Source organism: Dromaius novaehollandiae, chromosome 2, assembly GCF_036370855.1.
Source record: "Dromaius novaehollandiae isolate bDroNov1 chromosome 2, bDroNov1.hap1, whole genome shotgun sequence".
NCBI classification, from domain to species: domain Eukaryota; kingdom Metazoa; phylum Chordata; class Aves; order Casuariiformes; family Dromaiidae; genus Dromaius; species Dromaius novaehollandiae.
This window is the reverse complement of record NC_088099.1, coordinates 12760216-12778227: the sequence shown is the minus strand read 5'-3', so window position 1 is coordinate 12778227 and position 18012 is coordinate 12760216. Positions and strand designations below refer to the sequence as shown.

Here is an 18012-nt window from a genome sequence, read left to right as displayed (position 1 = left end):
TGAAACAGCCTGAAAGAGCTCACTGGGACCTGTTTTCAGCATATCAAAGCAGTAACCTTGCCATATGTATTGATGTTCCAGCACCATCTAGACAAATTAGTCCTCAGAATTACAGAATTTGGAGCTGAAGAAAGTAAGCACCCTGCTCAGGAGGTTACAGCTCTGCTGTTCCTCTTGGCAGCCACCAAAGGGAGATGAGCAGAAAAGAAATGCGATAAAAAGTAAATGGCACTTTCCTGCTAAGCTAATCAGTTCTGTTTGAGAGTGGAGGGCCGTGCCAACTGGAAATCAATGCACTAAATCACTTTCGTTCTTGTGTGAGTCCTGTCACAGTGGCAGCTGCTAACAAGGGAATAAAGAAAACTGTTATTGGATATTTAGCAGACTTTTTAAGTGCTTGTGTAAAATAACTTATTTAATTTAATGCAAAGTTATAAATGTAATTGGAGTTTATGGACATTACAGCAGGGAAGAGAGGAATAAGCTTCCTCTTCTTTCTGCACAAAGAGCTATTTTATGTTCCCAGACCATCCTTATCAAGCTCTCTCTGCAGTGTTAAAGAGCAACTTTCATATGGGATTTTGCCAATTCACTAGTTTATTAAGGGGTAAAAACTGACATAATAATATACCTGATATTTCACATGGCTTTTAACAAATACAAGTAACAGAACAAGACTAATATATACTTACTTTAGGATGAAATTAATGTACTCTAATGCCATAGACTATATTGACTATGTCTTCATTGACTATAAAGACAGCCTACGGTGACTGCTTCAGAAGTGGATATGTACAATGACTATGTGTAGATATAGCTGGATGTCCCAGTAGGGAAAACAAGAACTCCCCACAATACACACAATCAATTTACACAATGACATGATACTGTATTCTGCTTTGTTTTCTGTTCCTTTCCAAATAATTCCCAATATTCTTATAACCTTTGTGACTACTCCTAAGCTTCAAGGTGAGGTTTTGACTGAACTACCTACAATGAGTTCAAGATCTGCTTCAAGATAGCTCACTTGGAGCCCATTAGCATTTATGCATAGTTAGGACTTTTTCTCTGTATGGATTTCTTAACAGAAATTTATCAGTACTGACAGTGTAGGCACAACTGGGGAATCTTCCTTGTCCCTAGCTGTGACTGGGACTAGTCCTTTTCAGTGACTAGTCTCTGGTACATTTTTGAGTGATGTTATTAAATTATTTGTAAGAAGGTTGCAGTTTTCCTAGAAAGCTCCATTTCTGCAGCATTCTCAGAATTATTTTAGCCTAAAATTCAAGAATCTCACATCCCTGAACTCCAGGTTCAAATCACTGTTGCACATATGGAGCAGCCCAACTTTGTCATCATTTAAATCATCAATCGTAGCTGTGCAGTGAAACGCTTGATATAAAATACCCATGGGCAAGCAGTAGACTGCCTTCTCTTTAATTACATCAATCCTCAATCACCCCAAAGCAATGCCATCCTTGGAAGTACTAACTCTGACAGGTAGTACTTCTGGGAATGCCATAAAAATGCCAACAAAGCAGCAATGGCAGAGAAAATAAGCTGCCTCATCTTTGGAGAATTATTGGACTGTACTAACATTCAAGGGTACAATGTCAGCACAATGCAGAAAGAGTTAGATGCATGGCCCCCATTATTATTGTTGATGGGAGTCAGGTGTCAAGTTTCCTTTGCATCACTCTGAAAACTTAGCCTTCTTTGTAAAGCTCTACCAACTTTTCCTTTGTTGCCACTTAATCGAAGGGCAGATTTGAAGCCATATGTGCGGTGATTGAATAAAGACAGAAAAGGTAAAGAAACTACTAACAAAGTATCAATGATCAACCTGAAACTTTCAGACTGTGCAGGCTGTAATAGAAACCTTAATAAATATTAAAGGCTCATGCCTTAACATGTGAAACACATGGGACATCCACAAGGCTTCACCTAACTCCTTTTAGCTGTCTCAGCGCCCCACATCAAATGGGAATTTAAGTGTCTAAATAATTAAATAACTGTCCAAATTAGCAGACCTGACTTCTGGTCAGTAGCATCTCGTCCAAGAAAACCCTGTAAAGCTCAGCTCTCTTATATCACCTGGAGTTAATTGTTCGCTCTCAATAAATGCACATACCACAGTAAGAACATTCCTAAAATATAGCAGTAGTGCCTTTAACATTCTTCCCACAGACAGATTGATCTGCAGAAGACTGCCTCATGTTATAAAGGATGGATTAGGGCAGGATTCAGTGTAGATATGTGTTATTACAGAAGTACAAGAGACAGCGGTCATACGTGGCTGGTGTACAGTGGGTGAACAGACAGCAGATTAAACAGACAGTCTTTAACCACTAACTGCTGGTTGGACCTTTCTGCTGCAGTGCATTCATTTCCTAACATTCAAGCAGTTACTCAGCTCTGCAAGGAGGAGGTTACAGCTCAGAGAGGAGTCCTGGCAAGTTCACTGGCAGTGTCTGCCCTCGGCTGGGGCCATTTCACATTGGTCCTTTCATCAGTTAGGGAGGGGACATTAACAGCTATGTCTGTATTTGGCCTCAAAGATATTGTTACAGTTTGGACAGTTTAGAAGAACTGGAAGATCAATCCGTGTCGACATGAGGCACAACACAGTGTCCGTGTTAGGCGATCCACACATCACACAGCAAGAACTGTCGTCTTGCAAAGGATTAAAGAAATATGTAGCTGTTTATCTACATCGCACCTATATGAAAATTTTCTTATAGTTTCCCCATGTACAATAACTCCTTATGCTTGTGATTCTTTGAGTGCCCTCATTGTGAACTCTGTGAACATCAAGGACTCCTGATCCCTTCTTCATAATTCGCAAAACAGTCAGTTACGCCAACCTATGTGAAGATCAAAGACTGAAGTAGTATCACGTAAAACTGACAACAGAAAAGCCCTCTTGCTGGGGTGCATTGCTCGAGGAGTCAGGACATTTCCCTAAGCACCATACAATCCAGTGGCAGGCCATGAGAATGCCCACTGGGACATAGATCAGGACTTCCTGGCAAGCTAGGTGTTCAAGATAGGATAGGAATCATCTCACCTAACCTTGCGCATCTACGAGTTCGTCTTTTAGTCCCAATCAGTAATCCAGGTTCCCCATATAATCAATAGACCCCTTCTGAGAGGGATTCAGCAGGCATTTACCTGTAGCTGTTCATGCCGATGCCTCCTCTCTGAACTTGCACATTTAGGGTTTGGAGAACTGAAGTTTGGCTCAGCCCCACCTAAGACTTTAGGCACCTGAGTGAACTATTAGTTTCAGAAGGTGGCAGAACCTCTCAAAATCAGGTAGTGCAGCACTGAGCTTTGCATCCCCCATGCCCAGCTGTCTGTGCAGCCCTGAGACACCCTCTGTAGTAACGTCTGCACAGGCAGCAGCTTCTGCCTGCCCACATCTCAGCACTGCTGAGCACATCTACATACAGAGCAGCATCAGTTTTGCTTAGTGGTTTCAGATGTCCTTTTAAATACATTTGCTAACTTTGGCGTTCTTATTTCAGCATAGACCACTCCTATTTTTCAGATGGTCTTTATTCAGTTAACAGGTTTAGACTAGTGACAGGTAAACCTCTCTTAAGCCAAACTGAGCATGTTCACATACTTTTCTGTCGCAGTTTAGCTACTTACTTAAGTAGTACAGACTTGTATATAGACACAGCCTAATGGGTAAGAAATTCCAAAATTGACCTGTTCACTTTAATACCAGCCCAACTAGTTTCCCATGTGACTGAAGAAGCCATTCAGTTTGCCTTAAATGTGTAGACATATGTTCTTCAATAATACTGTTTGATATGCAGCTGGCATACAATCAAGTAGTAATAGTTAGTGTTAATTATGCAGCTTTATTATAGCCTTAATAAATCCACTAGCCCTTTTTATGCTCTGCATTGCAAGACTTTAGCGCACAGAGCCGACCATTGATGGCTTTTCCACAATCATTCTCTCTTGTGCTTCTCCTGTTTCCTAAAGTGACATCAAAGAAAAAGAAAAAAAGATGAAAGAAAAGTCTGTCACAATTTATGGAATGCAAAATAAAAATATTTCCAAAATGAGTGTTCAAATAATATAAGAAGCTTGCAACAACATGATTTTTAAACTGCCATCTCCAAGCCACAGCCGGATCACTTAGAAAATGCATAATACAGTACACTCCACAGGCAGACGGAGGTGCACATAAACTGATAATAACTCAAGGGTTTTTATCACTATGTGTCCTCTAGCGAGGCATCAGGAGAGAAAAACACTCTTGAAACAAAATTAAATAGTTTTAGATCTAATTTTACTAGACTGAACTAGATTTCTAGATTGATTTCTGTGTAATCTAATAGAGAACAACACACATACATGTTGCCTTTCTTATATAAAATCCATCAACCAACTTATGTTTTTACTTACTTTGCTCTTTACTAGAAGTAATAAGAAACTAATATTTTACAATGCAATGTGTTTCATTCTGTAAATGGTCTTTCATTTTAAAGGAGCTTGGAGTGGGCTGTTACAGAGTGCTGAAGTATAGCCACTGAGATTTGTCTACTCAAATGCCTATTTATATTCATATTGTGAAACTGCCACTAAAACCCACCATTTTCATTCTCTGAAAGGAGGAGAGCTGCAGGACAGGCTACTGTGAAGAGAAATAATGTCCCAAATGCTGCATACATTGGCTAAAGCCCATGATGTGAAGGGGTCTGATCAACTAAACATATCCCAAAGGATATGTCGTGTACCTTGAATTGTATTGTACGGATCCATACCAGTCACATGCATGGCTTTGCTGATGGCCCTTTTTGCTTCCTAAGTAATAAACTGGAAGTTATTTTGATGCCTGAGTAAGTGAGCAGGGCTGTGTGTGGCAGCCCTGGTCCCAGATTTTTGGGGACGTGAGGGCAGGAGGGTTGTCACGCGGTGACCTGGGTCGCAGTGCTGCTCCGTGGGCTGGGGAGACTTGGCAGCGATGCTGCAGTGGTGCGTCTCCACCACCTGAGGGTCCCCCCAAGCGTGGGGACCCTCCACTGACAGGCAGAGTCAGCTGCAGAACAGCCAAAGCACAGGCGAAAGGACAAACCAGCCGCAATGTGTTAGGCATCGGCACCGTCAGCCAGGCATGACATATAGCTTCCCCAACAGCTTTCAGATTGTAGCAATTCTGGGTCAATATATATCCAGAACAGGAAGCACAGAAGTAAAAAGATTAGTTCTGCTACCATCCCCCTGAGCTGACTCTTGCTCCACATTCAGTATTCTCTGCAGAATCGTAATACCACAAACTGTTATTGTTATTTATTATAATGGCATTTCAGAGCTCTCAACTTGGACAAGGATCCCATTTTGCTTAGTAGTGATCAATCATAGAGCAGAAAGATATTCCCTGACACAAAACTAGATACCTTAGTTTTAAAGGCAGCAAGTAAATCTATTTACAACAGATTCCTGTGCTCTGCAGGCCAAGGTCAAGTTCCAGGGAAAGCATGGGGGTAGGTCCTTTTGTGTGGGGGTGATGCGTATTGAACTTGTTGCCCAGTTTCAGAGGAAGCCTTCATGGTTCTGGTATGCACACCTCTGACTTCTGACTCAAAGAAGAACCTGTCTAGTGCAGCAAAAAGCCTTCCCCTGAAATGCTGGCTATGGAAATGTTCCCAGCTTTGTCTTCCATTTGGTTATCAGACAAGACAAAATATGTTCCAATGTTTCACATCTTCATTTCACATCTCTGCTGAAGCAGAGAACAAAAGTAGGGAAATGCTAAATATTTTTTTCATTTAAAGAACTAAATTCCTAAATCTGCATATTTCCTTGTATCCCTGCTTTTAACAAAAATATCCCAGGCAAAAATCTTGTTCAACCAGAAGAGTCTTCTCTCAGTGTATTCTTCTGCTACCTCCTAGAAAAGCTTTCTTTACTGTTTCCGTGTGGGATATCGCTGCAAAAGCCTTGGGTTGAAAACCAGTTGATAAAAGTAGATCTTTACTAACTGTCCACCTCAGAGGCCAAATCCTCAGGGATGCCAACCAGCTTATCTGCAGACAGGAATGGCTGTATACCTTTTGAACCTTTCATTTCTTCTAGTGTGGAGGCCTTTTTTCCCTTTGAGCTGCTCTACCAATACAAATTAGACTTAGAAGTGCTGCTCCAGTTGCATTGACTGACAGCTCTCAAGGGCTCATGATGCCAATGGGACTGCACCTGGGAGCCAAAAGGTCTTATCACATACCTTTTTCCACTCATGCCTGTTGTCTAGGCTTTAAAGTAAGAGAAGCGATTGCCAGATCATTTACATTTGGAGATTTCCTGCAGCAGTGAGTTCCACAAGTTACCTGTGCAGGGCAGGCTAATGAGAGATCTTGCATTGGACCTGTTGAGCTTGCACTGAACAGTTGGTTTGTTCTTGGGTAAAGGACTCTTATGTATTGTGTCTGCTGACCAAGATTATGGCATGTCCCATGTAGCATCCTTTGCCCATATGCACATGTACTTACTGTCTTGCTAAGGCTTTCTCTGTCACTTAAGATAATCTTACTGCTCCACTCTGAATCTGAAAGAATAGTTACTCAAAGAATGATTTTCCTTCCCAGCTCTGCTAGCAACAGCAGTGAGACTGAGGTTTGCTGAAGTCTGAGCTGCTCCACTTTGTGCCCAGCATGTTAACTAGCAACATTTCTTGTGACTCTGCAGAGAACATATCCGTTTCTGCCCCAGCTTATGCTGTGAGCCCTTATGATCCCACAGCCTGGGAACATACGCAGAGCTGCCTTTTTTTCATTGCAATGTCTGTACCAGTAAGTGAAACAGGCCAGGGACCATTCCTCGGCCCTGAGACAAAGTAGCACAGCTTAGTTCACATCCTTACAGCTAAATTCTCCCTCCACCCAGACAAGGCAGCTTCCTGGGCTATGCTAACCCTTGAATTGTATCCGAGATTTTCTGGGAGAATAACTGGTTGGCCTGAGTCAAAGTCACACCAGAAACCATGTTGACAGTGTATCTCTATGGCTGATCTTGTACCAATGGTTGGGCTCTCGTCCTATGTAGTTTACAGAAGTATAGATATAGCCAAAGTTATCACTTCAGTGTCTGACATCCACCTCTGCGCCAGCTGCACAGTGCAGATCTTGCACAGTGGTTCTAGCCTTCTCTGAGTTTGGCTTTGCAGCAGTAGGCATTTCCTTTTACCTGGTCAAAACCTCCAAAGCCTCTGGCTCGTAGCTCCCTGCATGTAGAGGTATAGCACTGGGTTAAATCATGCCTTTTGTGGTGGCTGCCCAATGTTGCCATTTCCCTTTGCCTTCTCAGCTCACCCTGCTTCCTTCATGGAAGCTGCGACGAACACTTTAATCTGTGCACTTGGAAGCAACTGCAGTAGTACCTGCAAACAGGCCAGTGTCTCTCAGACCTCCCAGTGTCAGAGTGGGAAAAAAAACAAACCAAAGAAGAACTGACATCTTTTAGGTGACCTTGCAGATATGTGCAGGCTTGAATTCATCCTGTACAGTGCAAGGCACCAAACTAGATCTCCTAAACCAGGAACACAGCCATGCCCAGTTTGCTGTCTGGTCCATATAGAAACATGAGCCTGTCTGAAGATCAGGCACACTGGTACCCCATAGTAGCCACGCACAAGCACCATAGCAAAAATTTGTTAGAATGGATAGCAAAGAGCATCACAAAGCGACTTCACACATGCTCGTGAGACAAAAAGTGCTTGAGCAGTGCCACAGTGAGCACTGCACGCTCAGTAACTTCTGACTCAACGGCTGGTTCTCAAATTCAGCTGCAAAGGCTGGTTCTGACACCAAGCAAGCAAACCCCTATGTGGGAACTGCTTGCTTAAACTAAATGATGCAACGTGGTGGCTGTACAAAACGTAACTGAAAAGGCTGTGGGCCTCTCTCAGTAAGTGCTGTGCTTTAAAGACATTGCTATTTTCTCTGAAAATTTGCTATATTTTGTTTTTGTGTAAAGAATCCCCTTTTCCTGTCAGTCACTGTCAGCCCAAGCCTGAATTGAATAAGACATCAGAATGGAGGTAGAGAGTCATCTCCTGATATGCAGGCTCTCTTCTCTCCCCGTATCCACCCTTTTCAAAATAAATCAAGGCTAACATGACTGTAAGAATGTAACTATTTGAATAGCTGCAAATGCTGCTTTAAACAAATAAACCCAATTTTTTCAGGAGGTTTTGTAGCTGTGTTCACATTATTGCATCAGAGTTGACCCATCCACAGTAATCTTATACCCCATGCAAATCAAATGAATTATTTAGCACTGGTTTATAATGACCTCATTGTGTTTTTAAAAGAATAATGTTTAAGAAATATTGGACAAGTAAACTAGTTTATGGTAATCAATTAGAATATGAGAATGAAACTGATTCAGTAAAACATTGCTAACGTTGATCTGGCAAATTACTGGTAGCCATATGTCTCATCCTTATTTTGTTCAGAAGCTGCATTTTAAAACACAGTTATTAATAGTGCTCATTAGCTGCCAAGCGAAAGAGCATGCCACAGGCTTTTGCTCAGAGATTGGCCCCAAATACTATTTACCTTTCTAAGTTTGAGCTAGAACTTGCTGCAGGATCTCAAGGCCAGGACAGGTCTTGCTACCACGGATCACAGGGCTAGGAAAGACTTTAAGGGATCACCCCAGGCCAGGTACCATGCTCAACAGATGCCAATCCTCTTCCTAAAGCCCTTCAGAAATTATGGCTCCTCAAGCTCCTCACTAGATGACCTATTCGAATGCTGCGCTATCCTTACTGATAGAAAGAGGATTTTTTTAATGTCTAAAGTGATTTTTCCTTGGTGCAATTTAAGTCCATTACTTCTAGTTGTGTTAATGGACATGGAATACAGTTTATTCCTTTCTTCTACGCAGCAGCATTTTTTGTATTTGAAGACTGTTGTTATGACCCCACTCAGTCTGCTCTTCTTAAAGCAAAATAATTTGTCCTAGGTGTATAAGCCCTGATTTTTAAAAATGTTGAATTCCTGCAGTTCCCATTGCTTTTATTCTGGTGATTAAGAATGAAAGAACCACAGTACATTTGATGATCAGGCTGTATTGTTTGATGCCCTTTAAATATCTTTAGGTATGAAGGGCATGAATGCAGTTTATAGCTGTATACATGTACTCTTGTCTCCAGAATAAAAGCATATTTACAGGACCTATGACCAGGCTTCTAACAGCATCCATAGAGCAAGAGCTGTTCACAAAAAGAACAGTCTAATGGAAACTTGTCTGCCGAGTATGTTCAGTTTTGTTGAATCATTTAGCTAAATCATTTTCTGTTTTTCAGGCAAAATATATCTTGGTTGACAGTTTTTTATTTTTTTACATGATTTATATTGCTGCTGTCAACATGGTGGGTTTTTTGATTTGGGTTTTTTTTTAATTAATTGCTGCTGTTGGAAAATATATATTTAAGATGCTTGAATTAAAATCTGTTTCCATCCCAAAATTGAAGAGAGTGAAGTTTCTTCCTATAATGGATTTCTCATTAAGGGTAATGATGATTTTTGTGCTTAAAGTACTGGACTGGAGTTCCATATAGTGTCACTTGGAAGGATGTTTTTATAGCGATGATACAAAAGATGATATGTTTGTCCTGTGGTAGCATTCAGGGGTGGCTAGAGATAAATCTCACTACTACCTACTCTTTGTCTCTCAATTTCCATTGTAAATACAGCTTTCTTTGTGTCCATGTAGGCCCTCATGAAATAGCTCCTTCATGTCATCTGAGGCTTTTGGTACAATTGTAATGCATTCAATAATAGCTCCTTGTATTGGTTCTCGTAAATGAAGGGTTATATATTCTGCCTTTTGGAGAAAAGAGGTTTTTATATGTCTTGTTTTCCTCTCTCAGACCCTCTTTCCTAGCCTAGAAAAATTACCTCAAACAAATGCAGAGAACATTTACAATTATAAAGTAAAAATAGCAGCTTTAATTTGGGCTTCTTCTTGTTGCTTCTTTTTGAAAAAAATCATCAGTAGAGAAGAAAGGGGAAAAAATAGGAAGCTTTAAAGGTATTTCTCTGAGGAACTGTATGGGTTTTTTTTCATATCCAGCCATGTTCTTTATTCTTATTCATAAGATTTTGTCAAATGCCAAAGATAAGACTAATTGTGATGGACATTAAAATATATGGGGACTGTAAAGTGAATATACAATTCTCCTAATATCGTTGAGAAAAAGTAAACAAAAATAACACCAAATTTCACCATTGACAATAAAGCTGAAGAAGCATATATATGGTAATAGACAATAAACTGCAGAACATGAAGGTGTGCAATCATAGCTTTAGATACATATCTAGCCAGATTATTTCCCTGTAAACACCTACATGTAATTATCCTGTCATCCATCTACCTCTCCTCCATAGGTTCAATAATTCGTCTCCTCTACATGCATACTACAGTTCTTCTCTTCTTACATCACTCACTCAAAAACCTGCCCTCCTCCTCTTTCCGGATGTACAGTAAATCTTCCATTCCTCAACCAATGGATTGATACATTAAATTATAATCTTTATCATCTGTATTGATTGACGGACATCCTGTTATTAGGGCCTGTCTGTGTTTGTGTGACATGAGCCCATCCATTCCTGCTCTAACTGTGCAGTAAAATTTGCAAGCAGTTTTCCGCCACACAAAGCAAAGGCACAAGCAAGGTCTTTGGAGACAAGTGGGAAACAGTAACAACAAAATCTTAAGATGACTAAAGGGTTCCTTAGACAAAAAAGGAAAGCTATTTGATAGGATTTAAAGGCACATTACAAATCTGACCTACAGCATACACAAAATGGGTGAAAGATGAATCATATAATATTCCTTTATCTAATAATAATATAGTATAAAACTATATGACTTCACTTTTTGGTTGATGGTGGGTTAATTAGTAGCATCCTCAGCAAGAAAGCACATGTCTTCATTGCTTGGTTAATGGAATAACTCACTACAAGGACAGAGAAGATTTTCTCGGTGAGGAAGCTTGAAGCTTGCCTATGACACCCAGTGTCTTGAGGGTGAGCCCTGAGTATCTGACAGCCATCAGCAGTCAGGCACAGGAGGAATATAATTTGATGTACCATATCTCAATGTCCAAGCACAACAGTTATTGCTGGTGTTAAAGTTGAGGACTGCCCTCATCCTAAATCTGTTTGAAGCTTTCCCCTTATCAAATGTAGCCTTTGGATTAAGTCCCAAAAGCCTACACTCTTTTCACTTTAACTTAAAAGATTGGTCTAGAAAGTCTGAGTGAATGATGGCCTTTATCCCAATCCCACCCAACAGTCTCACATACACTGAGATAATGTCTTACAGAGATATCACATTTCTCAGAGAGCAACACCTTAGCAAAAAGCGTCAGAGTACACATCTAGGAAAATCTTCCAGCTAAAGCATTCATAAATAGCTTCATTTTTTTGGTTCCTGACATCACTACAATCCTTTAATGAAACTGCAATTCAAGGAGGCTAATTTGTGCTCTAATTTTACGTTAGTCTGGGCTGAAAGGTTTCTGGACGGAAAAAGGTTTCCTTCAGGCGATCTTTTATTTCTCTGATTGTATTTACTTAACAAAGAACAGTCAGTTTTCGCTGTGTTCTCTTTATAGCGTTGAGTTTTAATGGTATCTGGCTAAGGGCAAACATCTGGAAACATTTTTTGATGGATTCTAATAACGCCCTTTAACAGGAGAAAGGATTGTTTGCAAATCTAGGAAGAGCAAGTTGAAAAGCTAACAGATGTACTGCCGAAACAGAATGAGCTTTACAAGCTCTGCAGCCAGAATGCCTTCCAGGACAGTGGCTACTGAGCAATCACACGGGACATTATTAGGCAGGTGGTTTAAGGAAATTTAGAGAAATGCAAATGCAGGAAATATTTTCTCAACGTTAAGGAAGGTTTCCCTGCTAATCGTCTTTCTGGTGTCATTTGAAAGATGACACTCATTATTTCTTTTTGATGCATGATACATTTGATACAGGATGAAAGACCAACATTGCTCACAGTATGCTAGGATTCAGAGCACTCCACCTAACTGAGGCTTTCTAAGAAGAGAAGTGCTTTAAGGAAAGTAACTAAGCCCTTCAGAGCTGTGAGTCACCTTTTAAGGTGCCTTAGCATTTCCTCTGCTACCCAAAACAGACACCCCATTAATGTAGGTACCTCAGTAAAGTACCTATAGGCTGTCAGGAGGAACTCAGCCTAGAAAATGCAATGAATGAATTATGAGTAACAAGCTAAATAAAACGTACATCTTCAATATGGCTGTGGCCCTTGTGTTTGTGTTAATAGCAGCTTTTCCCCACAGATAAATTCTGGACCAATTTTTGAGCTAATACAAATCAGTATCAGTTCTCATTTTGTTGAATCCATCCTGGCATCTAATGCAGAGGCTGATCCTGGCACTGGAAGTAAATTTCTGTGCCATCTATTATCTCCAGGATAAACAGAAGCTGCAGGTAGATGAATTGCACTTAATATGAATGTGAATAAGGAGGAGTCCAAATAGGATTCCTATTGTTTGGATAATAACATCCTGTGTCACAACATAAAGGTTTCCAAAAGAGCAAATCAGTGATTTCCAGAAGAATTAGAAGCTGTTGCGCTCTCTTGTACCATTAGCCCTTGTCCTTTCTCTGAGACTTTTGGTAGAGCCTCTGTGAGGGAGAGGAAACAAGAGCAGGTGAACCAGTGGTCTCATCTGGTGCAGCATCCTCATGTTCCTCCTCTCACAGTTGACTGCCCACAGCTCTCAGCCTTCTCCCTCCCTTTCCGGCTGAATACCTGCCCTCGTTCAAGCCTCTCTCAGCCCTTCTGTATAGAGCATTTCACAGTAAAAGGGTATTAAGATACTCTCTAGTACCACTAAACTTTGGCACGAGACAAACCAGGCCTGCTAGAATGACATGACTAAAACATATTGCTAAAGCCCTGCTGTGCACTCACCTGATTGCAGGTGAAGAGCAAGCTGGAAAATCCACCTTCCCACAGCACTGGCTAGGCTTCGCGCCAGGTCCTTGCTGGAGGAGGTCAGTGCCTGGACACCATCTCTGCGAAGCAGTGCCGAGGGGGTGCTGCACAGGCTGTGGGAAGTCAGCGTCGCAGAAACCAGGAGCGATGTGTGTTTGGGCATTCACACGTGTGAGCTGTAATCAATGCATTACAGTTGTGCAAATTTTGATTGAACTGCAGAGTCAGGAACACACAGAAAAGAAACAGACTTGCCAAAATGTTTTCACCTGAGGAAAAGTATGGAATAGATCTGAATGCTCTGACAAAATACTGATTTTATTTGTCTCTTTTCTTCTGTTTTCTTCTAGAAAAAGTAAGCATACTGTCAACGTTTATAGCACCCTTCAAGTATTTGAGTCCTGGCGCAACCAGTATGGAGGATGAAGACAGTTTAAGTAAGCAGCCTCTTTTCTTCACAGACAGATGAACAATAAAGTCACCTAAAAGCACTGAAGTGTAGGAGTAGTTGTGCATACTACATAGATTTGCAAACGTTGGCAGGCCTTGAGCACAGTCCTTCAGTAAAACGCAGAATTACCTGATGCTGACTGCAGGCATATTCTCTTATGTCCAGTGAGGCAGGGGTTAATCTCAGTTCAGCTTCCCACTTTTCCCTGCACAGGCACTGGCCCCGCAAAGGCACTGGCAAGAGGGGCTATAAATTGTAAGCCACAAATATAAAGGAAAAAAAATTACCAAAGGGAGGTGTTTAGCACTCAGGGTCACAGGACTATGTAGCTCCTTTCCCTTCCCATTTATGTTACCTCATTTTGCTTGCTTGCATTTCTCACAACCCCTAAAAGACAGGACCTTTCTGTTTCCCTTGTGTCTCTCCCCACTTTAAACACTCTTGATTACAAAAGGACTTTTGCCAAAGTAAAGACTGCAGGATCAGGCCCTCTTTTTGAAAAACTATTTTCTTCTTTGCTCCTGCTTGACATGACCTGGAGCAAAAAATAGAAAGAAACCAAAGCCAATTGAAAAGAGATGATTAACCAGGCTTAAATGAACTAGATGTAACTCAAAAATTGGCCACAGGATTCGCCAGGGCGCTTGCACCGGCATGCAGGCACTGAGGCGCTCTGTGCCCGTGACTGCACAGCTACAGGAAAGCACTGCTGGGTTTGAGAGAGAAGTGAAGTCTTTAAAATGCCAATAAATCCAGGAGAAATGTGTGCAGTTAGGACCGAATAACCCTTACTAAGCCTTCCATTACCTAGAAGCAATTATGGTGTGTTATCCAGCCCTGCTTATTGTAACATATCTTGAGTCATTAAGAAAAGGGAGGAAGGCATTCTGGACCAAATGAACATCTCTTTGAGCTTTAGTATCACCTACCAGATGGGTTTCTTTTCCAGCCAGAAACAAAATGACGTGTTGCCCTATTAGAACCAGTGGGTGGGAGGAATGGGTTTTTCTCCCTGTTGTTGCTAATCTGCCTTCATTCGAACATGATGTGGCACCAAGGGGAATAGCTGTTGAGGGAGCACAGCCCTCTATTTTGTACTGCTGAGTATCATACAGACATCACACTGTACCTGCGGCATGGGGACTTTTTTTTACATATCTTAGCAAAGGCAAAGAAGTCTTGAAAATCCTTCAAAATTAGTCCCAAGGAGGCTACATTTTCAGGAAGATATGAGAAGTACACACAAAAAACATATTATGCACATGATGAGCTGGTGCAGGCACCTCCTGCGTAATGTTTCCCAAATGTGCTACTCAGTTATTTTTAGGTAATGTAGGAAGTTTGTACAAGCCAAACACTGCAACACCATTTTCTTACTGCTGCAGTAATGCCAAGACTGCTTCGTGCCTGTGCTGGCTTTAATATAGCTCACATGGACAGGGTAAGCTATGTTTTCTGAAAGAAAAACACTGAATTTCACTGTGTTTGGGGATATCGTGCCTAGTCCTCTCCTGGTTCAAACTTACTCCTAGTGGTAATGACATCAATCTCTTTATTGATATAAAATATTGATTATATACAACACATTCTTTAAATGCTGCCTATTAGAATCTAAAAAAAAAAAAAAAAAAAAAAAGTGAATTAAGTTCAAATCAGACATATTTCAGTGTTCAGTTCTGTTCAGTTCTGGTATAGCGACATAGTTCCCACTGACTTCCATAGCAGGGAGCCACCACTGTAGTAATTAGGAATTTAAAAGAGCTTTGGGGATTTGATCTGAATATGTGTTAACAATTTAGCTAATGGCTAGAAGAACAGTAGCAAGGTAGCATGGTGCTTTGGTTATCCCTGTAGGTTTCCACTAACTGAACATCCTTGTACGAGCTCTGTGAGAGTGCTCCATCGTGGACTGTGCTACATGAATGCAGAGAGTCCCATTAACTGAAATAGATTCGAGTCCTATGTTTCATGTTTCTTTAGGCCTTCTTTACAAAAGGATCCATAGTAGTTAAACTACAAGTGCATTTTCAGCTGGTGCTTTTTAGCATATAGATACCATTATTGTGGTTTATGATCCATAAAATAATGCTAGAAAAATGTACCCAAGCCATTAGCCTCCTTTGAAATGCCATCTTTGGTAGACTAATAATCAGCCTCCAAGGAAGCCCTTACCCTAAACATGAGAGAAAGGAACTACCTTGTTTCATCATTCCCAAAATCAGTTGTACCTAAAAATACAAGAACTCTCATACTGGATTAGAAATAAGGTATTTAGCTCTGTACACTGTCTTCAACAGTTGCTGTTAGTGATACATTGAGAGAAGGGACATTTAAATAGTGATCCTGCCTTTGGTATATCTTTCTAGCACCCAGCAAGAAATATACCTAGCTCGAGTCTGTACCTGAATCATCTTGTTCCCTAGACACTGGTAGACTTGTCTAGTCTGGTCTGGAACCCACTGATACTTCTGATCTCAACATCCAGGAACAGGGAGTTCAGTGATTAACCATGTTGTCAAAAAATGCATCTCTTCTTTGTTGTTTCAAGCCTGTTGTCTTTAGTGATTGGATTGTATGAAACAGCGAATGATGCTTCCCCATTCACTGCCTGCGTGCCCTTCACGATGTTAGGCACCTCAGCCTACGCCCTGATCTTAAATCGACCCATCAGCACTATGCCACAACATCAAGGTCAAGTATCACCAGGCACAGATACTCACGAATGTGGCACGCACCTCTAGCAGCAGCATACGATTCCTGCGGGTCTGGCTGTGCCGCGCGACTGTATGCGTAGATTTGGTGCAACTGTGCAGGCACGGAGGCCTAGATTGATCCTGACTGCCCTTAGTCACCTCACCATGGCACCTGACTTGCTGTGGCTTCCTTTTATGTTGAACGGACAAGGACAGGCAACTCTCGCAGCACTGCAGCCCTGCTGGAGGTATATGCCTCTCTCCAGTGACAGCAGAGGGAGCCGATGGTGTCTATGTCCCATAGTAGAAATCACGTGGGATGAAACCCAGCCTGCCATTCAGTGCATTGAAGCATGTTCAATTTTGAGCATGTCGGTCAAAATTCTCCTGAGAAAGCATGATGCCCCAGAGCTTCTGATTGCTTAGTGGAAGGTACAGCAAGGACTCTGCCTTAAGAATATAGTGAATATCATCTTCCATACCATCTTCTGCAGAGCACCAAGCCATCTTGCATAGGCAACCAGCACCCCTTCTTTTGTTTTGAAAACCATATCCATTGCCATCATTTGGATTTTCCCCACACTTAAAGCTAAGCTATAGTCAGGTCCTAATACAGGAAGGCAAGTGCTTAAATCTGTTTCTGCTCAGAGCTGCACACAGTGTTTTGCTGCATGTACTTACTTGCTAAATCAAACTGAGAGCATCAGAGTCTGAGTATCATCTAAGTCAGGCCATTAAGTCATTTGAATAATTTCTCTAATTGATGAGACCTGCACTAGAGGTACATGGATTTCACAGTCATTGCAGACAGTAAGGTGGGCAAAGCAGAGTATCTTCAGTTTGGAACAGCTAAAGGCAACATCTATCACCTTTCACAAATTTTCAGTCTTTAATTTAAGCAAAGTCCTGTATTTTCACTGCATTGCAAATGTTTCCCCTCACAGTGTGATGTTACACGCTGATGAGTTCTAACAATATCATTTTAAACAGCCTAAACCCTGAGAGTTAGCAGGGAGGATTTCATCTGCAACAATGCTATTATGACAAGTTTTCCTTAAGTAGACTTACCATATTTACTTCTTTCATGAAAATTTAAAAATATATATTTGTGTGTTTTCATGTAAGAGAGGAAGGTGTGATTTCTGTTGTTAGCTATAATTTATTATTCTGAAGTCAAGAATATGAACCTAAAAATCCCTAGCAGAAGAGTTCCCAAACCTGTGTTACAGATTCAGTAATTGTACGCAAATGTTATTTTGCCTGCCAGAGGAGCCTGCCCTACATTGCTATTAAAGCAGCAGCTGACCTTGAATAAAGGTACCATCATTCTGACTCCCAAGTTTGTATCTATTGCTTCTGAGTGAAATTTTTCCACTTTCAAATATGACAGGAATTACGGAGGTCAATCCTTTTAACCTTTGCAGTCAATGTGATGCAGCTGGACAGCAAAAACATACTCTACATAAGCAGGTCAAAAGGGGGTTAGATATTAAAATGCAGGATGCAGGAAAATAAAAATTCAGTTCAACCTGTATTGTTCAAAATGCATTGCTGGCAATTTTGCTTTTACTAAACATTTCTAAAGATAGTAACTTCCTGTTTCATAGAAGTCAGTTATATCGGAAGTTTGCTATACCACAGAGACTGTAAATTCTTTCTTTTAATATCATAACTTTTCAATAGAGTAACATTACTTGTGATTCAGTATTAAAGATGCCAGCCAGAATGAAGATGCCACCTACCTCTCCTTTCCCATCCTCCCTCAAAGTTGGCTTGGCAGCAGAATAACCTTCAACAGGAACAATATTATCTCTTCAAATGTAGCGTGGAGTATCGGATGGCTAGTTCTTCAGAGCCCTTATGACCCAG

General features: G+C 41.0%; 1 protein-coding gene across 1 annotated transcript in view; it reads left to right on the top strand.

Annotated features, from left to right (window-relative positions):
- ADARB2 (adenosine deaminase RNA specific B2 (inactive)) overlaps window positions 1-18012 on the top strand; it is a 326098-nt gene that overhangs the window by 196365 nt on the left and 111721 nt on the right. The window contains exon 2 of the mRNA XM_026103332.2: window positions 13350-13436. Coding sequence (XP_025959117.2) covers window positions 13350-13436 — 87 coding nt within the window. The remainder of the gene's footprint in view (window positions 1-13349; window positions 13437-18012) is intronic.